The sequence below is a fragment of the Onychostoma macrolepis genome, chromosome 03 (genome assembly GCF_012432095.1).
Source record: "Onychostoma macrolepis isolate SWU-2019 chromosome 03, ASM1243209v1, whole genome shotgun sequence".
NCBI lineage: Eukaryota > Metazoa > Chordata > Actinopteri > Cypriniformes > Cyprinidae > Onychostoma > Onychostoma macrolepis.
In genome coordinates, this window is record NC_081157.1 from 17153127 (window position 1) to 17180293 (window position 27167).

Here is a 27167-nt window from a genome sequence, read left to right on the forward strand (position 1 = left end):
ACTTTTGCATGTTCATGGTTCACTTTAATAGTCGCATGAAATGCACATAAACAAGTAGTAAGTGTTTTATTTTGATTGATGATATTTTACATTTTAATTACGATTAAATTATTTGCTTTTCATTAAACACACAATCCCCCTGCAGTTCCCTTATAAACCTCAATTTAGGAAACCTTAATAATGTAATATTTAATGCACTTTGTGTTGTCAATAACAATTAATAGAATATACTTTATTTTTCATTACATTTTTATATTGATATGGTGCAAGATTATCCTATTTAAATCAATGTGATGATAAATAAACTGAGACAATGAAAAAAAATCCATAGATAGATAAAAGTTTTTGTATAATAAGATTAGAAAGTTTATATGTAAAATTATGTATTTAAAAAAAAAAAAAAGTGTTTAAATATCTTCTTCCTTGCAATGTTCAAGATTTTTCATCAAATGCATAGCACACCTGCTCTCAATGAGGTTCAGTGCTCAGCGTTTATTCAAACTGATACTTAGCAAGTAGCGCTGATTATGAAAATGTTTTTACATAATGTCAACAGTAGCTCGTGAGCTGCTCTCGCGTTGAATGGCTGAGTCGGTTGCCATGGAGACGCCTAACACAGAGCAGCTGTCAGTCACTATCGGGTTTGAACCCAACAAGGACATTTACTGATTTCTGCGAGAGATGATAGATGTACTGTACAAACCAGCGCTCGGAGTCTGTGAAGGTAAACATTCATAACCTTGCAACACTTCACCATGGTAACCGTTGTTTCCTGCAAAACAGCATAGTTACTGCACAGTTGGGTCGTTTCTACTCCGTTTTCTCATTCCCCTTTTCTTTCTTTCGTTACATTAAAATTACATTAAAATACATGAGCTGAAGACTACACAATAATTTACTAATGGTAACAGCAATAATAATATATAGCCTAGTGCTTACAGTACTAAAAGCGCTTTAGCAAACATAGCAAAAAAATAAAAATAAAAAAGGTAAGATTTTCTTGGCTAAATGTTTTTGAAAGAAGTCTCTTATGCTCACCCAGGCTGCATTTGTTTGTTTAGAAATACAGTAAAAATAGCATTACTACAATTTATAATAATATATTTTAAAATGTTGCTAATTGGTGAATGTTCAGCAGCGTCACACGATCAGTGTTATGCATTACAATATTGCGTTACTCCCTAAAAAAGTTACTAATTACGTTACTTGGTTACTTTTTATGGAAAGTAATGTGTTACGTTACTTTCGCGTTACTTTTGCATTACTTTTTATATACTTTATTTATATATATTTTTAATACAAGAAGTTCTATTTATAGCAAATGTAAAAGCCCTTTCACACCAAAAAGTGTAATGAATAAACCTCAGGCTGAAGGAAAAGTAAATTCACGTCTGTACAGTAGAACACAGGAGAAGAAGGTGCAACACTCTTCAGCAATAAAAAAAACAACAACGAAGCACAATTGTTAGTTTATCTAAAGTCATTTTTGCTTATTAGTATGGTTGAACTGGATCATCAAAGGTCAGCAGCAAAGGCATTGGTTAATAAAATGGGATTAGATACATTCGTGTTGTTTAACATATTCAATTATTGCAGGTTTGCGTCATATTCTGAGTTTGCATTTCACTGTTTTAATTAATTTTGATTTCAGAGAACTACAGTAACATCATGTTCACACAGCGCACTGTCAGTCAATAAATGGGAAAAAAGTAACTCAGATATTTTCTTGTAAAATAAAAAGTAATGCGTTACTTTACTAGTTACTTGAAAAAAGTAATATTATTACGTAACTCGCGTTACTTGTAATGCGTTACCCCCAACACTGACATGATCCTTCAGAAATCAGTCTAAAATGCCGATTTACTGCTTAAGAAACATTTATTATTATCAATGTTGAAAACAGTGGTGCTGTTTAATATTTTTTGTGAAAACTGATTATTTGCTAACTAGAGAGTTCAAAATAATTGATTTGAAATCTTTTGCAACATTACAAATGTCTTTATTGTCACTTTTAATCAATTTAATTCCACCTTGTATTATTAATTTAATATTATATTCCTCTAAAACATTTGAATGGTATTGTAGGCTACATGCAGACAAACAAAATAAGAAAAGCGCTCTCATTAGGGGATTTTTAAGTATACTGAGATACATTCATATGATAATTTCAGGCAAATGAGAACTTTTTCACTCTGCCGGAAATTACAGCCGAGTCAGGCATAAACCTTCAGGTAATAGCAGTGCATTTCACTTTTTATAGAAGAGTGATTGCAGTATGAAGAAATCAATCCTCCAAGATTCAATCATTGTTCATTACAATGCACTGTTATCTCATAGCACTCCATAGAAGATCTCCATATAGAGCAGAAGACAGGACCTGTCAAGTGCTAAAATTATACAACAGTTTCTGAATTCATCTGAGCTAGATTATAAAGAGCCCTTTCTTTTCCGTTCATATCTTATTTTAATGGTCTGTAGGCTGGAGAACAGTCCCTATGAGTCTGGCTTTGTGAGTGATCAGTCCTCCATGGAAATCCCACCAGTCTTCAGAGAAAATGTAATGTACTTCATTACCACCTGTTCACCTAAATTTATTCATGCAGTTATATAATAATAATATTATTACATTTTTAAGGAATAGAATAGGCATTCAATGTGTTGTTGAGTTAGTTTTTTCGGTAGAACAGATTGGGAGAAATTCAGCATTACATCACTTGCTCACAAATAGCTCCACTGCAATGAATGGGTGCCGTCAGAATGAGAGTTCAAACAGCTGATAAAAACATCACAATAATCCACAAGTAACCCATTCCTCTCCAGTCCATCAGTTAATGTCTTGTGAAGTGAAAAGCTACATGTTTGTGAAACAAATCCATGATTTGGACTAGTGAGGATCCACTGGTGAGCATGTGCTAAATTTCTCCAAATCTGTTCTGATGAAGAAACTCATCTACATCTCGGATGACTGTTCCACTGTTTTTGTTGTGATCACACTGCTGAGTTAATATTGAGCACGTGCAGAAGCGGATGGATAACACTGGTGTGTATGAGTTGCTGGAGTCGAGCGGTCTGGAGAGCTGTGGACTGTCTCTCTCTCACCTCCTGTCACTCTGCACCACTGCTAATGTGTAAGTTTACAGAATAATAGACTCATTGCACCCTGTGCTGTTTGACTTAAACCCTGTCTACACTCAGAGCGATGTGGCTCATTCTAGAATGCTCCCGTTATAACTAACAAAGCTGTCAAAATGTGTAAATGAACTGTAAAAAAGTAATAAATGCAAGCTCAAAATTGTATTTTTATGAAATTATAAACCATGCTTTTAGATTTAATACACACAACTAATACAGATAGTAAACCTACCATTATTTAATAGAAAATTGTGTTAAAGGTATTATTGTGTGGCTTCTTTTACAGTAAGAAAAACACAACCTTATGAAAAATAAGTGTGCTTAATTGTATTGAATGTGCACTTGCAGTATACTTCAAATTTTAAAAGTATTTTCTTTTAAACTGTCGTTGGGCATAATATAATATTAATTAAATTAATTTTACTTAAAGAGAGCACACTTTAACAAATTTCTTTAAAAAACACTTTGTAATGTCAAAAAAGTTAAACATTTTATTTAAAAAGTACATTTTAAAACATTGTTTTAATCAACTTTTGTTATTCTTTAAAGAAATACCCTTATTTTAATGTTGCCTAACACTAAGTAATTAAAGCATATGTAAGGTCATTTTAACTGTAGTGTGTTACATTTCATGTTACTATATTTTAAATGTACTAAATATTCATTACAAAAGTATAATTACAAAACTATTGAAATATATGACATACAAATTCAATATTTTTGCCCCAAATTCTTGTCAATGCATTTGGCCGTACTAATTAACCATATTTCAAAGACAGTAGAATAATTGTGACATATAACATATAAAAATGTAAATGTGTCAAAAAATATTAAAAACACCAAAAAGCACTCTAAAGCACAACTGTCATGCTTGTGTGCATTGTGACTGTAAGCTGTCAATTAGTTAAAAATATTTAGTCACAATTAAAAAAATAAATAAAACTATTGCTGGAACCAATGACTAATGCTTTTAATTCAGTGCATTAGTGCTTTGAATGCTAATGTTTTAATGCTCTCATATTTTCGTGTGTAATTGTTGGGTCCAAATATTTATAGTACAATGGAATCTAAGTTAGTGAAAACAGTACTAATGATTTGTGGGAGAAATGTTTTTAAAAAGGTCAACGATGTAAAAATAACTTATGGGTCCTAAAAATAGGTTGTTCTCTTTATGCAAAACATTGCCTTTTTCTGTTGCTTTTGGTGAAATATGACTCTGACATGTTCTTTGTGAATTTTTTTCCAACTGGTACCAGACTGTAATGTGTGCTCTCTCTCTCTCTCTGTGTGTGTGTGTGTGTGTCAGATCTGAGAGAGGAGATGGGATGAGCAAACAGATGCACATCAGCAGTGAGTCACTGGCTGACTTTGAGGAACAGCTTTACATGTGAGCATCATCTCCTCTACTACACAGTTGCCATAATGATGCTTTATTGTTCTCAGTGCTACTGAATGCACATGCACATGTTTGTTTGTTTTTTTCATTTTAATGTGATAACAAACAATGAATTTTTAATTGAGGTGTTTTTTGCAGTGCCATTGAGATGTACCATGATCAAATTAGGTGGCTCAGTCAAGGAAACAGGAAGGTAAATTGAATCTCTGAGATCTTCACTCCATGAATCTGGTTTAAGCAGATGTTTAAGCAGAACTTTGCCGTCTTGTGTTGGTTTGGTTTGATCTGTCAGGTGTTTGGGTTGGTCAACGGGTCCCGCGTTGGAGTTCTTGTTGACACGTCTGATTTGAACTGCTCTACAGAGAGGCTAGCACATCTACAGCGAGAGCTCTTAGTAGGATCCCAAATGAGTCATTGTTTCAACTGCATGCTTTGTTTTACTAATGAAATCAATTACATTGCTCATTTTGTGGTTTCTTTTTACTTTCCCCATCAAAGACTCTCATTGACAAGCAACTGCGCTTCAAAAAACAGCTGCATCTTCTGTCCTTCAGCTCAGAAGTCAGCAGCCTTTGGGACAAACCACAAGATACCTGTCTTCTAAGGTGGGTGACGTTGATTTTCCAGTTTCCACAGCACAGATCACACACTTCTCATTTGCTCTCCGCTATTCAATCAAACAAGCTTTTTTATAAATGGCTAATTGATAATATGCACTGTTATTTTCATAATTCATACGGGGGCAGTGATCATATAAGCCCTTTGGGTTGCAGAAATGGCCATTATTTTCATTAGGATGCTTAGCGTCTGTTTAGAGAGACTGCTTGTTTTATTTTCGGTTTGTCTTGAGGGATGAGTGGGTACATGTGAGAACAGTTTGTACTTGTATTAGATGCCAAGAAATCACTAGAGAGAAGAGGAGAGGATGAAAGGACATGAGTGAAACGGGGAGATGAGATAATGAGAGAAGAGGATAAAGGCCATGGTTCTAATGCACACTTAAAACAATGTTTTTGGCCTCCCATCATTCAAAATGAATTATTCATCAAGAAATTTGTATTTGAAACATGGTGATGAAATGAGTCGCTTGTAGGCAGCTGTCGTAACTGAAACAGAGCCTCATATGTGACTCATTTGGAAGAGTCTGTATGGGCGGTAGCTCACACAAAGAGTGACTGACCTTACAATTGATTTCAATAGAGTTGACATTAGCATGTTGCTAAGCTAAAAGTGATACTATAATAGGCTATCTATATGAAGATACACTCAGAAAGGTACAAAAGCTGTCAATGGGGCGCCTAAAGGGCCCATTATTGGTACATTTAGTTCTAGGAACTCCTTTAGGGGAACTAAATTCAGAGTAGGGTCTAAAACAGTTCTATAGGAACTACCAGTGATCTAAGTGGTCGCTGATTGGCCAAACACATACGAAACATCAGCTACCCGGCATTTTTAAAAAACCATGTAAAAATATTTACTCCACGAACATGGAAAACCGCGATAACGGCATTTACCTGTTTTCTGCAGCGTTGTGTCCTTTTCTCAGCCTCGATGATTTGTAATACTGCAAGTTGTCATGGGAGATTTTGTCAGATTTTCATGTAAATCGTGTGTTTACAATCCATCTCTGTTATCACGAAACCCATGACACACAAAAAAAAACAACTCTGATCACAGTTTCCTCCATTCACTGTATGTCACTTCACTTTCACTTAGAACTATGCGGTGCGAAAGCTCCTATTGTGTACCTTTTGAAAAATGTAAAAAACTTTTTTACCTTTTTTCTGATTCATCTAGTCTAGACAATGTGGCCACCATCTTTGGAACTATCAACAGTAGATGCTGCTCAACGCTCACGTTAACAAACCAATGGATTTTTAATGGAAAATTCCACAACACTGTGCAACCTATGGTTGTTAGAATATATGTACTATCTATATCTACAGTGCACTCTTAAAAGTAAAGGTGCTTAAAAGGTTCTTCACAGTGATGCCATAGAAGAACCATTTTTGGTTCCACAAAGAACCATTCAGTCAAAGGTTCTTTAAAGAACCATCTCTTTCTTACCTTCTTAAGAAGGTTACTTTCTTAACCTTCTTTCACCACAAAGAACCTTTTGTGAAACAGAAAGGTTCTTCAGAGATTAAAGGTGTTTTATGGAAGCGTTTAGACAAGAAAGGTTCTTCTATGGCATTGTGAAGCACCTTTATTTTTAGGAGTTTAGGGTTCCTTGATGAGCTTTAACAAATTCTTTTTAATTTATCATGTGCAGAATTTTCTAACTTTAATGAAAAACTAAATCCTGTGAAAATCAGCTGCTAAAGACTAATGCAGATGTGAATATCTATGGTTGCAAATACAAAGTCATCTTGCTGTCAGTTGTTCACGGATGGAATTTTACCGTATGGCAGATGGCTTATTGGCCCATAGGAACAAATATCCATGTACAGATATCAGTGGGTCCAATACTAATCATAAAACTATATATTTAAAATACATATAATCATATACACCCAAATATTGTGTAAAATAGTCAATTACACTTAAGTATTTCAATCTACTGTTCACTGTTACTGTTTTTCTGCTCGCCAAGGCATTTGTTTGGTCAAACATACAGTAAAATGGTAATACTTTCAAATATATTACAATTTAAGGTGACTGTTTTCTATTTGAATAAATGTTAAAAAAAAAAAAATTCCTGTGACATCAAAGCTTCAGTGTCACATAATCATTGAAACATTTTTTACTGTTTTCAATGTTGAAAACAATTGTACTGCTTCATATTTTTGTGGAAACTTGTTCTTTACACAATTTTAATAATTATTAATTCATTAATTGATATCATGAGCATTATTTCTCACTTCATATTTCGTAATGGATTTTTTTTCACTGAGTTTGTACCAAAAAATATGAAAAAAGATGCACGCTTCCTATATGGCCAAAACAAAGAAGCTTTGACAGCAGCACAGTACCTAGCTTTTGAAACGGTCTTCATGTCTGGAGCTTTTTTATGATGATGCCTATGAAAGCAGCTCACTGGTTTTTGAAATATAGCTACAGTTATGCTACATGTAATGAAAAATGAATGAGTTTGCTGAAAGTCAGGAATCAGGAAACTCTTTGTGAGTGAAAGCATGCTGTCTCAGGCTCAGGGAGTGCTGTGCGTGGGTCACACAGCTCCGGGCGGCTGGAGGCTGTGATCTCCTGCAGGCGCTACAGAGGGCACTGACCCACTCGGAGCTGGACACGCTACTCATCATTCTCGGCTCTCGGTGAGAGTTTGTCTTGCTGTGATGAATCACAGTTTCTTAACTTAACTCGAGCCAACAGACATTTCATTTCCTTCACTTTTGCGGCCGCCTTTAGACATATTTGCAGTCCATTTTCCTTAAATAGTTTGAGTGCTATAATTGGTAATGTCTAAGGAGATGGTTTAAAAATGGCAGCCTAGGCCTATTTCCTCTCCCAGCATAATAGAGCGCAACAGCAAGTAAAATCCTTCTCATTTTCTCCATAGAGAAATAAATTTTACATGATAGCATGTAAAGTTTCAAGACAGATTCACCATGAACTGTGAGGTTGTTAAGTGCTTGTTATATTTGTCTGTAAAAGACAAAACTCAGTGCAATCTGGGGATATAAATAGCCTAACAGCACACTCCCATGAAGCATTGCAAATCATGTAATCTAGTCTCTTTACACTCTCTTTCAGCTGTTTTTTGCTTCAAAACAAATGTTGTAATGCAGCGGCTTAATTTGGATCTTGACTCAGAACTCTGTATAATAGTAAGTTAATGGAGAAAATGAATAGGAAAAATACTTTGAAACCAAGGAAAATGTGTGGTGAACTGTTTGCACTCTTTTTGTGTTACTGATTGAAAATTATAATTGGAATCTTATATACTGATTATTTGATAACTATTTTTTTATTTTCAGCCCTGATCAGACAGTAGACATTATATGTGATTTTTTAAATCAAAACCGAACACCTTCTGTTCATGCGGTTGCCTACAACTGCAGCAGTCCTGACGCTATTGTGAGTATCATAGACTGGTGTTTATGTAATACGTAGTGAGATGTTTTTTTTCATTATTGTCACTGATTGATGTGTCCTGTCATAGGAGACTGTGAAACAAATGGCAGCAGTTTCCGGAGGGAGATATCACCTGTTTTCTGCTGCAATGGTAATCTGTAAAATAACTTAAGTTACATACAGTGGTGCCAAAAGGATTTGGACACTTAAGCCTAACCACTTAAAATATATGAATTTGACATTGGAAAGTGACATTTATTTTGTCAAACACACTTTTCAAGCAAAGCTTTATTTAAAAAAAAAAAAAAAAGAATCATGGATAAAAAAGTGGATCATGTTCATACTTAAAGAGATAGTTCACCCCAAAATAAACATTTTCTTTCAAAATGACCTGAAACACAAATTAAGATATTTTTAATAAAACATGAGAGATTTTGGTGTCCCTTCATTGAAAGCTTCAGAAAGTTTATAAAAATGTCTTAAAAGTAATCCATAAGAATCAAGTCTTCTGAAGAAACACAATCTGCTCAATCGAACTTGATGTGTGAAACCAGTGAGGTTTGTCCAACCATGACAAGCAAATATGGCTAAACTGCCTTTTACCATGTTTGATGTGCTCTATGTATGTGCGTTGTTCAATGTTTATATGTGAATAAAAGCCTTAAATATGTTCATCATATAAAACCACCGTCTGTCTTCCGAAGACTTGCAATAAACCGCTCAATTAATTTGGGTTAGCTTCACAATGTCTTTATGAAGTTCTCAACTGAAAAAAATGAAGTTTGACCAAATCAAATTTCTATAGCCAACTAAAAAAGTACTTTGGACCAAATATATTTTTACATAATTATACCACAAATTATCACTAAATCTATTTGGATTAGCTTACATTTTTACATATTTTTAAATCAAATATCCAGATAAACACAAATCTAAATTGTACATATTAATCACGCTGAAAAAAAAGTGACCCAATAAGTACCCTCAAAATGATTTTATGTGGTTCTCTGACAGTCTTATAACTGAATTATAGACGTGTACTAAGTAGCTAACAAGTTACCTAGAAATGGTACACGATAAATAGTATAAACATAGTATGCTAAATGCTAAGTGCTAAACGCTTTTCGAGCAAAACTGTAATAACGCGCTGTACCAGTCCACAGCCTAAGCAAATGCTCCACTCGTCTTCACAATGCAATCCAGTGTAATTTAAATGGCTCTATTAATTGCAACATAATTGAACATTAAACACTATCAAGTCACTTTTCTCATCTTTCACAATTCATTTCATATTTTTTTACTCTCCTCATTAAGTCTCAAGCAAAGCATGCTGGGAACAATTCTCAAACCGAACTTCGTTGACATTAGTGGTCATATGGTTTTCACAGAATGCAAAATTGTCATTTGATTTGATGCAAATAGTTTCAGTTTCACCAATAAAACTTAGTTTTACTTCCAGTTAACTAAATATTTTACTTCAGCTCAATGACAAGACAGAAAAGTACATTTATGAAGTTGGATCAAGTATAAAATGTTCTTTAGAGTAACGACAAATCATATGACTTCATACATCCACTAAAGGCCAATTCACACTGCACATGTTTGTTGGCATTTATCTATGCGGTGTAAATTGGCCTTAAAATGCACCAAAACATTGTTGATTAAAAATGACTGAGCAACAATTTTGAAGACAAGTGAAGTTACTGAAGCTACTGCAGTTTTTTATTGCAGATGTTAGTTGCCTTGAGATTTTGTGTGCCATCAGTGTTCACTTTTTGAGACCACTTTTTCTATTTTCTTCTACAGGGTGTAGTAGACAGCAGTACAGACATAGATCTGCTGTGGGCGGAGATTAAAGCAGCTCGCAATGTTCTTACCCAAATTCAGAACATGCGTCAGGGTCGACTGGGAGACACAGCTGTCACTGTTGAGTCAGAGGTGATCCTACAAACAGTTACACTAAAATACTTCTGTAGACAATCACAGAAAAGTACTGTGTTAGTATCGAGGAAGAGTGATGATATGAGATTTGAATACAGTGGTGATACATACCATGAAATGACCCTTATTAGTGCATTGAACTTGTAAAAACTTTGTAATAGTGTCAAATTAAACCTTTTAACTCAAAGTGCATTTTAAATGAGTATATTTGAATAATCATGCTTTGTGTTTTAAAGAAGTACATATATTTTGATGTGTTAACTGACATACTAAAATACATGTATAGCACTTGATTATAATTACGGTAGTGTGTTAGTTATTTGGTAGTATATTTAAAGTAATTATTACAAAAGTGTAGTATGTAGTTACATACATATATTAAATACATGATATACAAGTTTGAAATTACTTTAAAGTATATTTTAGTTACCATAGGTACAGTAGGCTACATAACTCAGCACACTTTAACCATATTTCAAAGACAATAGATTTAAGCAATTACATATAAAGATGTAATTAAGTCCTACTGGGGTGGGTCAAAAAGCACTCTTAAGTTCACCTAATTGCATTTAATTGAAATGTAAACTATAATGCATTTTCATATAATTGCAATTAATATACAGTTAAGTGTCAGAAGATATTGCATTCAGTTCACACTTAAGTATATTCTTTTAAATTATATTATTTCTCTTTAAGTCTGTTATTACTCTTTTTAATAGTATGCTAAAATGTACTTCTTTTTCCAAGGGTGAATATTAATGCTGCATTCATGTACTTTACTAACAGTATACTAACATACAAGCTATTGCTATGGTGCATGTCTAAAAAAAAACATGGCACTTTTTACTTGTGAAATGTAGTGTTTTCTACTGGTTTATGCTGTAATACATGCTATACAGTTATGAGAGCTGGAAACTTTCACCTTTTCACTTTCAGTTCTCATTTGTACCTTCACAGATCTCCACAGGTTTGGACAGTCTGACTCTTTCTGACTTCAGTCCTGTAAGTTCTGCTCTCAGTGCTCCATTGTGCATCCAACCCACAGGCCCGATACCAACCATCTCCAGTGAATGGCTGAAAACCCACGGCCTGAAGGGTATCTGCCATGCAGTGCCTTTTCAAACTCTGATAGAAGAATGTCTGTTGGGTTCACTTTTCAGTTTCAACATGAAACAGTCTTTGCAACCCAGTTCACCTCTGTAATGTTATAAACGCATGACACATATGGCATATTTCTGAATGAAACCGAATACTCAACTAAGGGAAAAGTAAATGTGGCAAGAATTTTTTTATCCTTGGGAATTTAAGAAAATAAATATGATCAGTTGTTATTTAATATTGACTTTAAATATCAAATGAATTTTAAGATGGTCTAAATTTTCTAGGGTATTACCAAAAAGCACAATCTGTAAATCTTACAAACATATTTGCATGTGTCAGTTTATTGGCCAGTGTATATGCTGGGCAAGTCTCCTTGATCAGAGTGGTTAGTCTTGGCTAACAGTTGTGTTCATGCAGCTCAGAAGCTGGATCTGTATCAGCTGCTGGCTCGTAATGCCTATTCTCCACAAGAGACGTTTGTGCCAATCTTGGGAAAGACTGTTTCCTCTACAGTTCATGAGGTGATGAACATGTCCTGCTGCATTTACGAATCTAGTTTGAGGCCCATCTGTTCACCTGTTCAGCAGACTTACTGAACTAACTCACTGTGTTTGTCTGCAGCGGGTCATGGTACGGTTTGAGTGGCATGATGGGACAGTGAAGAATTTGCATGTCGATCTTCCATCAGTGCAAAAGTACCAGGTACATTTTATAAACCAAAAATGCCATATACCATTCTAAGACCAACTAGAAACGATGTAAAACCAGCTGCAATCCTACAAGAATTGTAAATAATGTTAGCCGTTTGGCTAACCTCCACATTCAAGTGCACCAGGTTACCTCCTACTTCTGAGCAAACTGTGAATCATTAGCTGATACGTTTTGTGTATAACACATATTACTAAAATATGGAGCCTGACACATGACATGCAGGGGGAAAAAAATCGTATCCTCATTTGTTCCCTCATTTAGGTCAATTGTGGCCACATTGAACTTATCCGTTACCCTGTTTTAGTTCAGTTGTGGCTACAATTGAACTAAATTGAAATGAAGGAGCAAATTAGTTGTATAACTTAGCCACATTTTAGCTAAAATGATGGAACAAATTAGTAATTGGCCACAAAAATAATAAGTCATGGAAGTGAATTCTTAAGTTGTTTCTATATTGTGACAATATCTATATATATACAGTATATATATTTTTTTCTTCAGCATGTCATGTGTGGGCTTTTATACTGATATACAGAACTGAAGATTTCTCAGGTATTCATCTCATTCTATTAGAGAGTTGCTTTCCACTGTATTTGATGTGGACACATCCCTTCCAATGTCAGCACTAAACAAAACACATTTTCACTTGCTTATTCATGCTTTCCATCACGACTTGAAGACTGCATTAGCCACTAGGCTGCTCTAAAAAAAAATCCTCCAAATGCATGTCTTTAAACCTGAACACTCAACATTGCTGAATGTTGTATTATTTACCTAACTGAAAGCTGTCACAACTCAACACATCATATCTGTTAGAGAGTAAGGACATGTGTGCTATTCAATACAAAGTTGCATTTAAATGGATGTTTTTCTCCATCAGTCTAGAATCTGTGACATTTTCTGTTTTACACTTTATTTCGTCTTTCATGTGTGGCATTCAGAAGCGACTCATGGATGCTGTGCGTCTGTTTGAAAGGAGAGTTCAGTGGCTGAACAGGACGGGCAGCCAGCAGATATGGGGAACCGTGTGTGAGCAGAGGTGAGAACCTCTAGACTGTAAAGATATGTTTCCATTATTTCAACAGCAACCTGCAAAGTGGACTTCACAATAGTAAGGAGTATTTATGTTCTGAAGGACACAGTAGATGGCACAGAGAACAATATACCTTATCTCTTGTGAAAAAGAAGTAGACTTTAGCATAAAATTGGAAGTACACTTTAGCATAGCAATTTTGTCAACAGACACTTAGGGAGCAGTGAACACTGCGTTTGGTTCTTATGAACTGGAACTCCACTTGTAGTTCTTGGCTGGACTTGAGTACCAAAATTCATTGTACAAAAGTAAACAGGGGTCATGATCTGCCTTTTTTATTCCACTTGTAATGTTATCAAGATTTTTACATCCAAAAAATTTCATAATTTAGAAGTAATAAGATATTTTCTGTTTTTAACCCCCCTCATCAGAACCGGCATGAATCGGCATGATGGATTGTAGACTCGGAAGTAAACGCCCATTGCTACGATTGGCTAATAGTTGTGTATGTTTGACAGTCTACATCCTTCATAAATTGACTCTGCTGTACTTTAAACGCATAAATACTCATATCAAATGATCTGTAAGAAAAGACAAAGCAATAGTGATCACGTAATAAAAACAGTTACTCATACTCGTGTGGTGCAACATTACTGTCGCATCTAGTATAATCGACACCGCATCGTCTTTTAGTTTTAATCTTTCTGAAAATTTCGCGTCAAACTGTGCCTTGTTTGTAAACGAATCCACGGTAAAATGAAGTGAACAAAGGACCAAGTTCTTACTGACACAGTCTGGATCTTCATTAAAACTAAAGTTCATCCACTCTTTACGAATGTTGAAATCAGAGGGAAGGCAAAGCAAACACTGTTTTTCCACAACTTGGCACTACAGCGTCTTGTTGTCTTCGGAGCATCTTTATTGTTTGGTTTCTGTGTAGACCTGCGATTGCAGCTCTTTTCATTTACCTACTACATGCACAAATCGGTGGGCGGGGCTAAACAGGCAGTGATGTAGAAGCAGGTGTTGATCTTCTTCTGCAGAGGCGGTGTTTAGCCACATTGTGTCATAAAGTAGAACATTCCAAAAGCTGTCGTTTTGGCAGACTGCCTTCAATATAAGCTGTTTTTAGACTAATGAGAAAGTCTTGGTTACACTTTAATTTAAGGTGTCCTTGTTACAGTGTAATTATACATTTAAGTACTGAGTAATATTAATTAACTACATGTACTTACTATATGGTTAGGTTTAGGATTAGGGTACATGTACATGTAGCATGTGTAACAAGGACACCTTAAAATAAAGTGTTACCAAAGTCTTGAGTTCTGAAACTTACAGGATGGTTTTATAGCACAATGACCTCTTATACAGTATGTCAGAAGATCTGGGGAATTTTGATTTCTCAGTTTATGACCCCTTTAATAATCCCATGAAGTGTTTAAACCCTACAATATTCAAAATAACAACAACAACAGAAGTGTCCATTGCTTGTCTCGATAGTTTGAATGGTTTTTTAAATGCTCTCAGCAGCCAGTAATTGAAAAACACACCACACAAAATGCATTGTGGTCAGCACAAACCATGTTTATTCTTGTAAGACAAATATTGATCTTTGTTTTCCAGCCTATAACTTTGGTGGAAATCCATTAACGCTGATGTTTTTGCTGGGCCAGGAGGATGCAGGGCTGTGGAGTTTGTTTGTGTGCCTCAGTTGCTCTTTCTATGTCTTTCTCCATGCAGGGTGCAGGTTCTTCTGGACATGTCTGGGATGAATGCCCACTACCAGCTCCATCTCCAGCACGCCCTGCGAATACTACTGCAGGAGCAGCTGGCTAATAAACACAGCTTCAATGTCATCGTGTAGGTCAAACACACCGTCGGGGGGTTTTCACTCATTTATAGTGTGATCTGCTTTGTCATTTAGTCCTAAAGTCTCCTGTCTCTTTCACTCTTGAAGTCATTTTATATCTTGAGATTTTCCTCTATATATACCAGTCAATAGTTTGGACACACTTATCTGAAAACCTTTCAATCTAATGATTTTTGCTTAATTACTTAAAGTTGTGCAATTCTCTATACAAATATAAAACAAAACTAAAATGCACAGTTTTCTGTAGGATTAGTTCACCCAAAAGTGAATATTCTGTTGTTATTTTCTCACCCTAATGTCGTTCCAAACCTGAAGACTTTCATTCATCTTCAAAACACAAATTAAGATATTTTTAATAAAACCTGAGAGATTTCTGTTCATCCATTGAAAATCCATTCCATTTGAAGCTTCAAAAGGTTCATACAGACATCATAAAAATAATCCACATTTCCCAAAAGCAAAACTTGAATCTACACAAATGGTAGAGATTGCTTTGATTTAACATTTAATTCCCATACATCCATTAGTTTTTTCATAAAGTTTTCGTGGTGGTATTAATCCTAAAATATGAACAACAGCAAAACTAAAGAATTAGAAGGTGCGTCCAGACATTTGAATGGTAGTGTATGTGTCTTCTTTTCATTGGGAATCCAGTCTGGTCTGCAGAAAAGGAACACTACAAAAGCTAATATTTGCATCTATACATTAAAATGGCACGATATGTTCGTATTATTTAAAATCAAGTGCAAAACAGCTCTTACAAATGCAAATTGTACACTTTTCAGTTAGAAAAATGGATGTGAGTAACATTGCACTAGAGCAAAAAAAAAAAAAAATTTAAATCAGGTGCATGTACAAGCAGGAATGAACGAGACTTTTCTTGGTGGACTGGTCAACTTGTGGTCCAGCTGTCGATCCCACATTTAGATACCAAGTAAATAAACAAAGATTTTATTAGGAGAAAAAATTCTGATATCATCTGACCGGCCTATTTAAGCTGCGGTGGTGGATCCTGGCAACATAGTCAACAGTTTCGAAAAATTAATAGGCCTATATATATATATATATGAACTAGATAATACAGCAGGCAATAGTTTTTTATTAGGCTGGTACAAGTGTCAGGCTGTGTTGAAGTCCTAGTCCATTTTTGTCTCTGATATATATCAAAGTATTATCACCACTCTTAATAATAATAGCTCTTTATTGGAATCTATTCCTTTTCCCAATAGTGGAGAAGGTTCTTCAGATTAATAAATTCTTCAAACTAAGAAAACTTGGTTCTTTTTGGAACTGTTCACTGAAAGCTTCTTTGGGGAACCAAGAATTCTTCTTCTGTGTCATCACTGTGAAAACCCCCTTTTGGGACCATTATTTTTAAAAGTGTAATTTTGCAAGGGTATATTGAATTAGTTTCCACAGCACATGTGCCTGTACAAACACATTACATTCATAAATTGCTTTTCATAAATCAGTGCCGGTGTCCTTTATTAATAACAGAATCATATTTGCATCATCACACACAGTTACAGAGGAAATGAAGGCAGTAATGGCCCAGTCGAAAGCCTCTGTACCATTTATCGCCAGTCTTCAGCAGTTGTCTGCTCCTGTTTTAGCATAGTCATGAGCGATCTACTTTAGTCTGGCATAAATAGAAGTCTTAATAGATTTTGCCTGAGAGCGCAGCGCACATACCTGCTCTTAATACTGCAGAGCAGCTGCACGGCTTCACTCCAGAGCATTTCATTATGTCACATGACTCAGCCGGTTACCTGCTATTTAATTAATCTCAATTTGTACGGCGGAGCCACATTTACATACACACATCGTGTGTTATTAAAAGGGTCATTAATGTTCTTTGACCTCGTTGAACTTTGTTTAAAGATGTACTGTATATGCATGTGTTGTAATTTAAGCATTTTCAAGACTTGATTGTATATAAATGGAAAGTAAATGAGAATAGCCATTAACAGTTAGCTTGCATAAGAGCATTGACTTGAGGTTCATTTTAATGTTTATTTTAACCACCCTTTAAAATTGAAATGTAAAATTGAAATGCGTCATCTGTGTCGAGTTTATTTCCTGTTTGCTGCCGCATTCACTATACTGTGTATGTGATCTTGTCAATGTCCCTCACAGTTTTGGATCAGATGTCAAGTCATGGCAGGAGAAGATGGTTCCCTCCACCCATGAAAACCTTCAAGCTGTTTGGCAGTAAGACGACAGGATGTGCTTTTGACTTCACAGTCTGTTGTTCTCTTTCTCATTTTCTCTTCCTCCTCCTGTTTTTAAAGGCCTTTCGTTATTAGTGTTTGCTAAACTGAAATCACATCTATCAGGTCTCCAAAAAAACTTAGTAGTCAGTCCATTTTTAGGCATTTCATTCTGTGTTTACTTAGTCTATTTCAGTTGTGTATTTCATTCTAGTAATTGTTTTTGTTCCTAAGTTCAGTTGAAGTTCATCCCAAAACAGTAAATCTGTGCAGCCTGTGTGCATTTCCTAATATAGCCTGTTCTGCTTCTCGGGGTTTAGAGTTTAATTGAAGCCTAGAAAGAAAATGTCTTTTTGGTGATAAATCATGTGCGTGTCTTCAGGTGGATTCAGGCGGTGGAGTGTTTCGGGGGTCGTAACACTCTGGCTGCTCTACGGCGCGCTCTAGAGGAGGAAGCGCAGGAAGAATCATCCCTGACTGGAGGTGTGTACCTCCTCACCACCGGCTTGCCAGATCAACATATGGTTAGTTGGACACTCACAGTTAATTTTAATCACTTGTGAGCCAAGGTCCTGTCACACGTAGAGCACAATATGTGGATTTGTTGTCTAGTGGCCATCACGTGTCTTGTGGCATTCACTTATTTTGTGGAGTTTACAGGAGCATTTTTTTATTTGTTTATTGGGTGCCACTCTTCGGAGTTAGGAGATTTAGAACTATTGAATGCAGCCCAATGGAAGACTTTTCATGATAGGCCATCCATGATGTAGATGTAGATGAATTTGCTCCTTCATTTGAACAGATTTGGAGAAATTTAGCATTACATCACTTGCTCAACATTGGATTCCCTGCAGTGAATGGGTGCCGTCAGAATGAGAGTCCAAAAACAGCTGATAAAAACATCACAATAATCCACAAGTAATCCACACCACTCCAGTCCATGAGTTAATATCTTGTGTGTGTTTGTAATGAACAAATCTATCATTAAGGTGTTTTTAATCTTTAAACTATTGCTTCCGAGTAAAAGATGAGTTTTCCACATTGCTTTCTCCAATGAAAAAGTAATCTCGTCTGAATTAGGAGAGTAATATGCAGTCAAAAACATCTCTCTATGTCAGTGGATTTTGATGTGATAGGACAACAGGGGATGGACTTTTTCACTTATTATTATTAATTTATTATGGATTATTTTGTCCAGAAGCAGTTTCAAGTTAAAATGCTGGATGGATTTGTTTTGTTTTTTTAACAAACACACAGCTTTTCACTTCACAAAATGTTAACTGATGGACTGGAGTGGTGTGGATTTCTTGTGGATTATTGTGATGTTTTTAGCTGCTGTTTGAACTCTCATTCTGACGGCACCCATTCACTGCAGAGAATCCACTGGTGAGCAAGTGATGCAATGCTACATTTCTCCAAATCTGTTCTATTGAAGAAACAAACTACATCTTGGATGTTCTGATGGTGAGTAAATCTTCAGCAAATGTTCTTTTCTTTTTTTTTTTTTTTCAAGTGCCCACTTGAGACCACTTTGTTTCTCATAGGACTCAGTTAACAGCATTGGCTGTACAATGGTGTGGGTGTGGTGGTGCTATTATATGAGGTAACTTTCTATGTGTCATTGTCACATGGAGGATTTTGGAGACATTTAAGACAGCCGTAAAGTTTTTGTTTTGTTTGTTTTGGTATGAATGTTATTCAAACATAAACATGGAAATAAATAAATCTTTCAATTGGACAAAATTAAACTCATATTTAAAACTATTTACTTTTTAAAAAATATAGTTAATATAAATAATACAAATAAAATAATGTTCAATAAAAAAAATAGTAATTTTGAAATGGAAAATAAATTGACAGTTTAAAACTGTTTACTTAATGTTTTAAAGTGTGTTTTTAAAATTTGGTTTATTATTCAATTATAAATTTATTCATTTATTGTTTAATTTTTGCATTTAACTACACTGTAAAAAATAATTGTAATTTTAACTGTAAAATTTTGTAAAAATGCTACGGAAACAGTAAGTTCCCGTACTATATACAGGGGAAAACTGTAAAAGATCTAACCAGACATTTCATGTCATTTTAAAGTAAAATGCTGTTAATTGTACAGTTTTTAGAAGTAAAAACAACAAATCAATGTATAATTTACAGTCAAAAACTGTAAACTGATATTCCCAGAATTCCCTGCTTGACACTCCACATTTGTAAGTATTTTGTTTAAATAATCATGTTTTTTTTTTTAATAGTTTTTGTTATCAGTTATGTACATTTGGGCTTTATGTTACGTCTTCTGTTGTTTAATGAAAGTTTATTGCATTATTTAAGTATCATGTGTGTCACCACGATGGTGTTTTGTGTTTCCATGAATGACTCTGTGCACCTTCTATATATTAGTATATACTTCTACTTGTGGTGAAGCTACCTGTGATGAGATTTGATTCTTCATGTGGCTTTCTCTTTTACCACCTGAATTATTATGGTGGTTGTCAATGTGTTAAAAGTACCAAACAGATTTTAATAGCAGTGTGCGTTGTTGAATTTACTGGTTTACATTCAAATTTTCTTGTTTGTAAATTACAGTTGTATACTGTAAAATGTACAGTTTTTGGCTGTAAATGTGTTTACCGTTTTTCTGTATTTTTTACAAAATTATTCTGGCAACCACAGCTGCCAACATTATTTTGTAAAACTACAGAATTTTTTTTTTTTTTCAGTGTACATTTAAAGTTGTAAATATGTATTAATTACTCAATTTAAAAACTGATTTTTTTATATTATGTTTGAATTATTACATTGATCATTTATTCCTAGTCCTCCATATAAAACCATGTTGAACCCTTCAAATATGACCATGACAGCCACTGCTGCCCTCTGCTGTTCAGATATAAAAGGTGTAGTTTCTGTATTTTGACACAGATGTATCATCACATTTTTCTTCAAATAGCAGTCACAGTGTTTTTCATACTCTCATTCTCAGGTTTCTGTCACTAATTATGTGTCTGAGCGCTGCAGCGCAACAAACCTGAATCTCCACGTGTGCCTGTTCACCGGAGAGGAGGACACTGCCCGCTGCCCTCCGCCCCGTTACGCCACCCGGACCGAAACCGCCCGGGCTTTGAGCGGCCTGGCACACGCAGGCAACGGACGCTTCCTTTGGATGACTGAGACTGGTGAGAAGAGAGTGTCAGAAGGATACCTGACTGACTTTTTAGGAAAGATGAGTTTAACGTAGAAGGTAGGACAGAATTACAGGAACTACTGTAAAACAAAGTATTATTTTGTTGTTCAGCTGATGAGACAGTTCTGAGGTCATGTGTAAAAGTCCCTAGAGCGGCTGTTTACTTGAGCTCTGATGTTGTGCTGCTCATATGTACAACACATGGTCCCTGAACCCAGTGCAGCTTACAATGGGAAGTCTTGTGTTTGAATTTGTGTGTGTGCAGTGGAAAATATGAGCCTTTGCCTCGTCTTTCCCTGCAGGCATCGTGGAGAGTGATGACATCAGTGCCCTAATTGGAGAAATGGAGACGGCTGTTAATTATTTTCAGAAGGTGAGTTCAGAGCACTGCATTCGGGGTGATTTTCTCACATGACCTGTACGTGACCTGTGTCCACGGTGTCTAAGTAATTCATGGGAACCCAAGGAAAAGTTTGAAGCACACCTGCAAGAAATGATCAGTTGTTGATGTTTAGAAAGGTTCGTCCAGAACTTTGTGTTCATTCAAAAACAGCTGGATTTGCTGAAGATGTTTCATTACTCATCCGAACTGCATTGTCATCTATTCAATCAAGTCCAGTTGCTGTTAAAGTCACAGTGAAATCTGTAAATCAATGAATTCTTAATAGATACGTTACTGTTTATATATTTTGGGTTAAAAAATTTATACTTTTATTTAGCGAGGATGCATTAAATGAATTAAAAGTGAGGTTTGGGAGGAGCCTAATCATCCAGTCCTGTCAATCATCATTACGAGCCTATATAAGCAGCTCTCATTGCGCCGTCCTAGCATCAATTCTACCGGAATCCCTCCACCTCCCCATCTCCTCTTCTATTCCTGTTATTCTCCCTCTAGGTAGTAACTCAGTGCTCAAACCGAGCCTCAGGTTCGAGCCTCCATTGAGGACAGCAAGCCAAGTTTGTTTACCATTAACCATCAGTTCTGAATGGGCAGGCGAACTCGTGAACCAAAATAAATTGGATTCCAAGCATGTTGTTTTCACATGACCTGCAGTTGTTTCTGATATAGAATACATGTAATGCTTCATATATTGGACTTTCATCCATGTTTTTTTTTCTGCAGTGCTCTGAATTAGTGGACTCTCTGATCCAGAAGGGCTCCGACAGGGGTTCAGGAGAAACGAGTACCCCATCCATCAAACCCCAGACCTGGACTGCCAGAGCAAAACTGCCATCTCCTCGACCCACAACACTCAGCCTTGCTAGACTGGTCAGATCACTCCCATCACTCTTCATCCCACCATCGAGCATGTTATGCTTGACCTATCATACCATCAGTATGAAATGCTATCATTGTTGGTCCTCAGCATGCGTTGTGTTTGGGATGCTGGTGTGCTGGTGCTCTCATCACGCTTCATTACTAGTGTAATCAATAATGCCTTCATCCTTTAGAATTTACCAGTGATTAGTTTCACATAGCCAGACTTTTCAACTTTCACTGCTCAGCTGATTCTAGCCAAGAACCAGAACTTAAACAAGAATAGACCATTTGTCTGACATGCAAAGCGACCAATCAGATTGTTTGGTTGATATGTGTTGTTTTTAAGTGCAGCTTTATATGAATTTTTATATGAAAACCATCTTTGAGATTCATGCTGGTCTATACTGGTCTTTTCAGTAGGACACTTAAAGTGATAGTAATTTTGTCAGCATTTAATAACCCACATGTTATTCCAAATCTGTATTATTTTATTCTGCTGAACACAAAAGAAGATATTTTGAGGAATGTTGATAACCAGACAGTTTTGGTGACCATTGACTTCCACTGTAATGGCCAAAAAACACTGAGTTATAAACAGTGTTGGGGGTAAGGCATTACAAGTAGTGCAAGTTATGTAATTAGATTACTTTTTTCAAGTAACTAGTAAAGTAGCGCATTACTTTTAAATTTACAGTGAAGTATCAGAGTTCTTTTCTTTTTTTAATGAGTAATGCCAGTTACTTAATTTTCCTATTTATTGACTGGCTCAGCTCTCCTGTCCCCATGCTGAGAAATCTGAAGTGCAGAGGCCGAAGCATTTCCTTCATCCCGAGGTTTATTAATTTCACTTTTGGTGTGAAAGGACCTTTACAGTTGCCAAAAATATAACATTTGGGATTTTTGTTATTTAAAACAAATAAGCAAGCCCAGCTCAGTAACACGATGCATTACTTTCCATAAAAAGTAACTAAGTAACGCAATTAGTTACTTTTTTATGGAGTAACGCAATATTGTAATGCCTTACTTTTAAAAGTAACTTTCCCCACACTGGTTGTACAGGTCTTGAATGACATTAGGTGAGCTATCCCTTTAAAGATTTATTAGAAAGATGTTTTCATAATGAATGCTTTTTCATCATGATGTCTGATGTGAACAGGAAAGCAGGCAGAAGAGCAGATTGGCACAGAACGGCTGGGCTTGGAGGCCGAACAGCTCTAAAGCAGATATCCCACCAGGTGTGATGTCTTATTAACATCCTGACTGTAATTATTAGAGATCATACACCAAATGCTCTCTATTTGCCATCCAAACTGTTTGCTTTAATTTATACTCTAAATATATGTAAATATATTTACTTTTGCTTTCTATACTTCTCCAAGTAACTCATTCTGTCCTCGTCAGATTATTTGTCTCAGTCTAAAACATCCTCAGATTGCCTCTTAGACTAAATGCCAGACTATTTATGTGACTCATGATGCATTCATATTTTTTTTCAGAATATTTAATTGGTCTTTTTTTTATAGTTCAATCAGCTGATATCAGCACACCGGCAAGGCTGTCAAGGACTGCAGATCAGAGGAAAACCAAGGTGTCACAGTCGGTCTTCTTCATGGAAGATGGCAACTTGGGTTAGTGGCAATGGATTTTCCATGTTTATCTTGCCATAGCCAGAAATATGAGCACATGAGATCCACACATATTGGTTCCTGGCTCATATTGAGACATATAGTGTTGATTGTCTTATCTAGGTGTTCTCTTCAAGAAATATCCAAAACCAAAGAGTGTTCGCAAGTCTATCACCACTATTAAACTACCAAGACATGAAGACATCTGTTCAACTAAACAGGTACTATACTGTATTTCATATTAGTACTATACAGGTACTATACTGTATACAGTACCATTGGTTTATTTTATTTTTTTTAAATCGCTCTTTTTTTTTGTCCTAGCTGATAACCTTAGCCCATAGGATCCTCCTATCCTGTGACTATTACGCTCCAGATCAAATGATTGTTTTAAGTCAGTGTTTATTTTTTTATATTCTTTAAGTGGCTGAAAAGGTTTGGTATCAAGAATCTGAAGTTGGACCTTCACAAGCTGATATCTGGACCTGAATGCTGCCATCACATCAAACTAGTGCCGTCTGTCCAGAAGAGAGTGTCTGCTAAATACTGCGCCATATTCCCTAGTGTCCAGATCAATGTAAGCACAGTGCAGTCTGGCATGATACTGAAAATATGTCTTTTTTTCATGTTGGTTCCATGTTTAGTATGCTGTATGTCTTAATGTTCATATAGGGGACTGTGAAACACTTGCATCTGACTCCTGGTGAGTTAAAGCAGTACCTCAGTCAGACTGAGAAACTGATGCAGCGCTACAGCCAAAGACTGGAGTGGTTACTGACAGGTACAATACGTTCATCCATCGTAAACAACCTTAAAAGATGACTGACCCTTAAAAAAGTGTATGGTTCTATTCCAAAACATAGTGATCTGCCTGCAAAGGCATCATTTAAGGGTTGATAGGATTCTTGCGGCATGAAGGCTGTTCCAGAAGGCAGGCAGCGTGATGAGGATTTTAGTCAGCAGAAAACAGACAGCATGGAAGCTCACTAGGTTTTGGAAGAGATCCTATTTCATCTCGTTCTTCTGCCATGTGAATCTTTCCATTTGTGAGCAGGCAGCAGGCGTATGTTTGGATCGGTGCTGGAGAAGATGGTCTGTGTTCTGCTGGATGTGTCTGGATCTATGGCTCCCTGCCTCCCTGCGCTCCAGAAGGAGCTGACTTTACTGATCTGGGATCAGCTGCATGCCAACAGCGTGAGGTAAACTCTTTTTTGCTCTAGAGGGAGATATTAAAAATCATTTCCATAGCTGTCTTCCATTGGTTGACCAAACAGGCCCAAACTCACGCCGTATCTGCAGAATGAGGAAATGTGGCTGTATTTCCAGAATAACATGCCTGAAAATGTTCCTATCGTTGGCTGTTGCTTTTGTGACATGCTGAATTTGGGTCTGTTGACAGGTGTCTCAGTGACTGATCTGTGTGTGTGTGTGTGTGTGTCAGGTTTAATATGCTGGCGTTCTCTGGAGAGGTGCGGATGTGGCAGCCGGCATTGGTTCAGTCCACAGATGAGCTGTGTGTGGAGGCGGTGCAGTGGTTGAATCAGCTCAGCACTCATGGAGCTTCCTCCACACTACAAGCACTGCAGGTACTTGCAACAGTACTTGAAATATTGACTTTATTATATATCATTATTATTATTATTGCATGGCTCATTGGAAAACCTGATAATGATTGGTCAGCTGCAGCATTTTGTGGCTAGATTTTTGTGTAATGACTATCTTTGACCTAATTTTATTTCTCATATCACTGCGCCTTCTCACATATTTTAGGTTCATTTATTTATTTATTTTTCAGTATACTGTTACTGAACCGAACTGAACTGAATCAACATTGAACTGACACTTTTGTAGAGCTGCTAATAGCTGAATTTCATAATTGGTGAACTCTACACAGTTATTAATGAACTTAACTAAATCAACACTGAATTTATACTGGAGATTTCATCTCATATTTGATTAAATCTGCATCATTGTGTTCTTGTTATTTTCCTGTTTGTCACTGTGAAGCAGCTTTTGTTTCAAAAGCAACTTGTTTAGCCCTCTTCTCTGCACAGGTGTGACTGTGTGTCATGTGTCTTTGATCCAGACAGGCTGTAGCTTTGGAGATGCCGTGGGCTTGTATCTGATCACTGATGGGAGATGTGACTCCAGCCACAGTCTGATACTGACAGAGATCGAGAAACTGAGACAAGAGAAGGACTTCACCGTCCACACCATTGCAGTCAACTGCCATGACAGGTCAACTCTGATGCTGTATTGCATATGAATGTAGCCATTTGTATTGATCCTTGGTCAAGATTTGTATGTATTTAATCTGGCAATTTTACTGTATGGTCCCAATCCCAGAAAACGTAGTTTTAGTAACATATTTTATATGTTTAATAAGTAAATATATTTATATTCACAACATTCTAGCAATTTCAACAAGTCCTCGTCTATTTTCAATTTGGACCTTGAGTCTGTAATAAAAAGTTTGGATATCAGCCAGCTCATAATATTACCTTAATGTCATCTGTTCAGACTGCATTTAAAACAAATCCACTTTTAGATGGGTTCAGAACATACACTACAGACAACTAAACAGATGTTATATGAACAACGCTTACTTTATGTGTCTTATATCAAAAACACTTGTTGCAATGAAAGTGTATGTTACAGTAAGTGATTTTAAAAGCTATTTATCATTTCAATCATTTTTAAACAGAGCATGCATTGAGTTTCTGAAGAGTCTGGCCCATAAAACAGGAGGACGATTCCATCAGACTCCTGAAAACACAGATACAGCTCTTATCAGAAAACTCCTGTCAGATCCGTGCAGTGCGGTATGTTGATTTTAAAGAGAAGTGCTCAACATGTCTTAAATATAATTACAGTGCATGAGGATTATGTTGAATTTGGTTTGTAGTTTTCAACATGTTCAAATGCATTTCTGCAGATTGATTCTGTTGAAATGATGTACTGATTCTTCTATGTCCTGAATCAAAGGACCCAGTGCTTCCAAAATTTGAGGGGGACGATCTTAGGAAACTATCAGAAGAGATTGAGAAGCTGAGAATGTTCCAGAAACAAGCTAAAGCTTTCAGGTTTGTGACTTCTCGTGTGCTCATTCAGTGCTTATGCTGTGATACACAGGCCTAGTGTAATGATTGGCGGACTTTTTAATATGGTGATTTGTGTTTTGTTTTCATAGGGAAACTATTTTGGAGTCGAGGAACCAGGAGGGAATGTAGACGTTGATCTCCACGCTTGTTCAAATCATGACAGCTTTATTTAAAAAATAAACCTACTCTGGCTAAGGCCTACTGGCTAAGGTTACTAAATGATATAAAACAGAGACACTAAAATATATGCAATGTGGAATACATTTAACTGCATATATTTTGAATACATATTACCAATATATTTGACTGATATGCTATATTTGTAACTTTTTGTTAAAAAAAAATTCTGTTCTTACAGGATAAACAATACAGCTGTTTGAATTTTGCTTGTCAGTGTGACATCACTGAGCCTGGCTATAAATACTGGGCATTTCTTTATGAGCGCAGCGCTGGTTACATTTAGGTTCCTGGTTTTCATGTGCACACCCTGGGTTTATAGGATCTTGAATTCTTTAGTTTAGATTAGATTTGGGGTTGGAGGGGTGGGTCCCCAAGGCACCTCCTGAAGCTAGA

The 27167-nt window shown here is 36.1% G+C and overlaps 1 protein-coding gene across 2 annotated transcripts; it reads left to right on the forward strand.

The window, feature by feature from the left end:
- Positions 1 to 588: 588 nt before the first annotated feature.
- vwa3a (von Willebrand factor A domain containing 3A) lies at positions 589 to 26979 on the forward strand. Of its 2 annotated transcripts, XM_058768404.1 has the most exons (32): positions 589 to 724; positions 2479 to 2557; positions 3022 to 3128; positions 4439 to 4519; positions 4667 to 4721; positions 4821 to 4922; positions 5027 to 5133; positions 7675 to 7800; positions 8464 to 8563; positions 8649 to 8711; positions 10367 to 10498; positions 11459 to 11597; positions 12020 to 12123; positions 12224 to 12304; positions 13255 to 13352; positions 15087 to 15206; positions 17353 to 17427; positions 17809 to 17950; positions 20407 to 20599; positions 20910 to 20980; positions 21731 to 21877; positions 23025 to 23103; positions 23392 to 23496; positions 23617 to 23714; positions 23918 to 24070; positions 24166 to 24274; positions 24548 to 24692; positions 24935 to 25079; positions 25580 to 25731; positions 26198 to 26315; positions 26479 to 26576; positions 26684 to 26979. In XM_058768404.1, exons 2-32 carry the CDS (start codon positions 2528 to 2530, stop codon positions 26721 to 26723), a joined length of 3315 nt encoding a protein of 1104 aa, XP_058624387.1. In that variant the 5' UTR covers positions 589 to 724; positions 2479 to 2527; the 3' UTR covers positions 26724 to 26979. The 2 variants fall into 2 exon arrangements, with proteins under 2 accessions (XP_058624387.1, XP_058624388.1); XM_058768405.1 differs by lacking the exon at positions 7675 to 7800.
- The last annotated feature ends 188 nt before the right edge of the window (positions 26980 to 27167 follow it).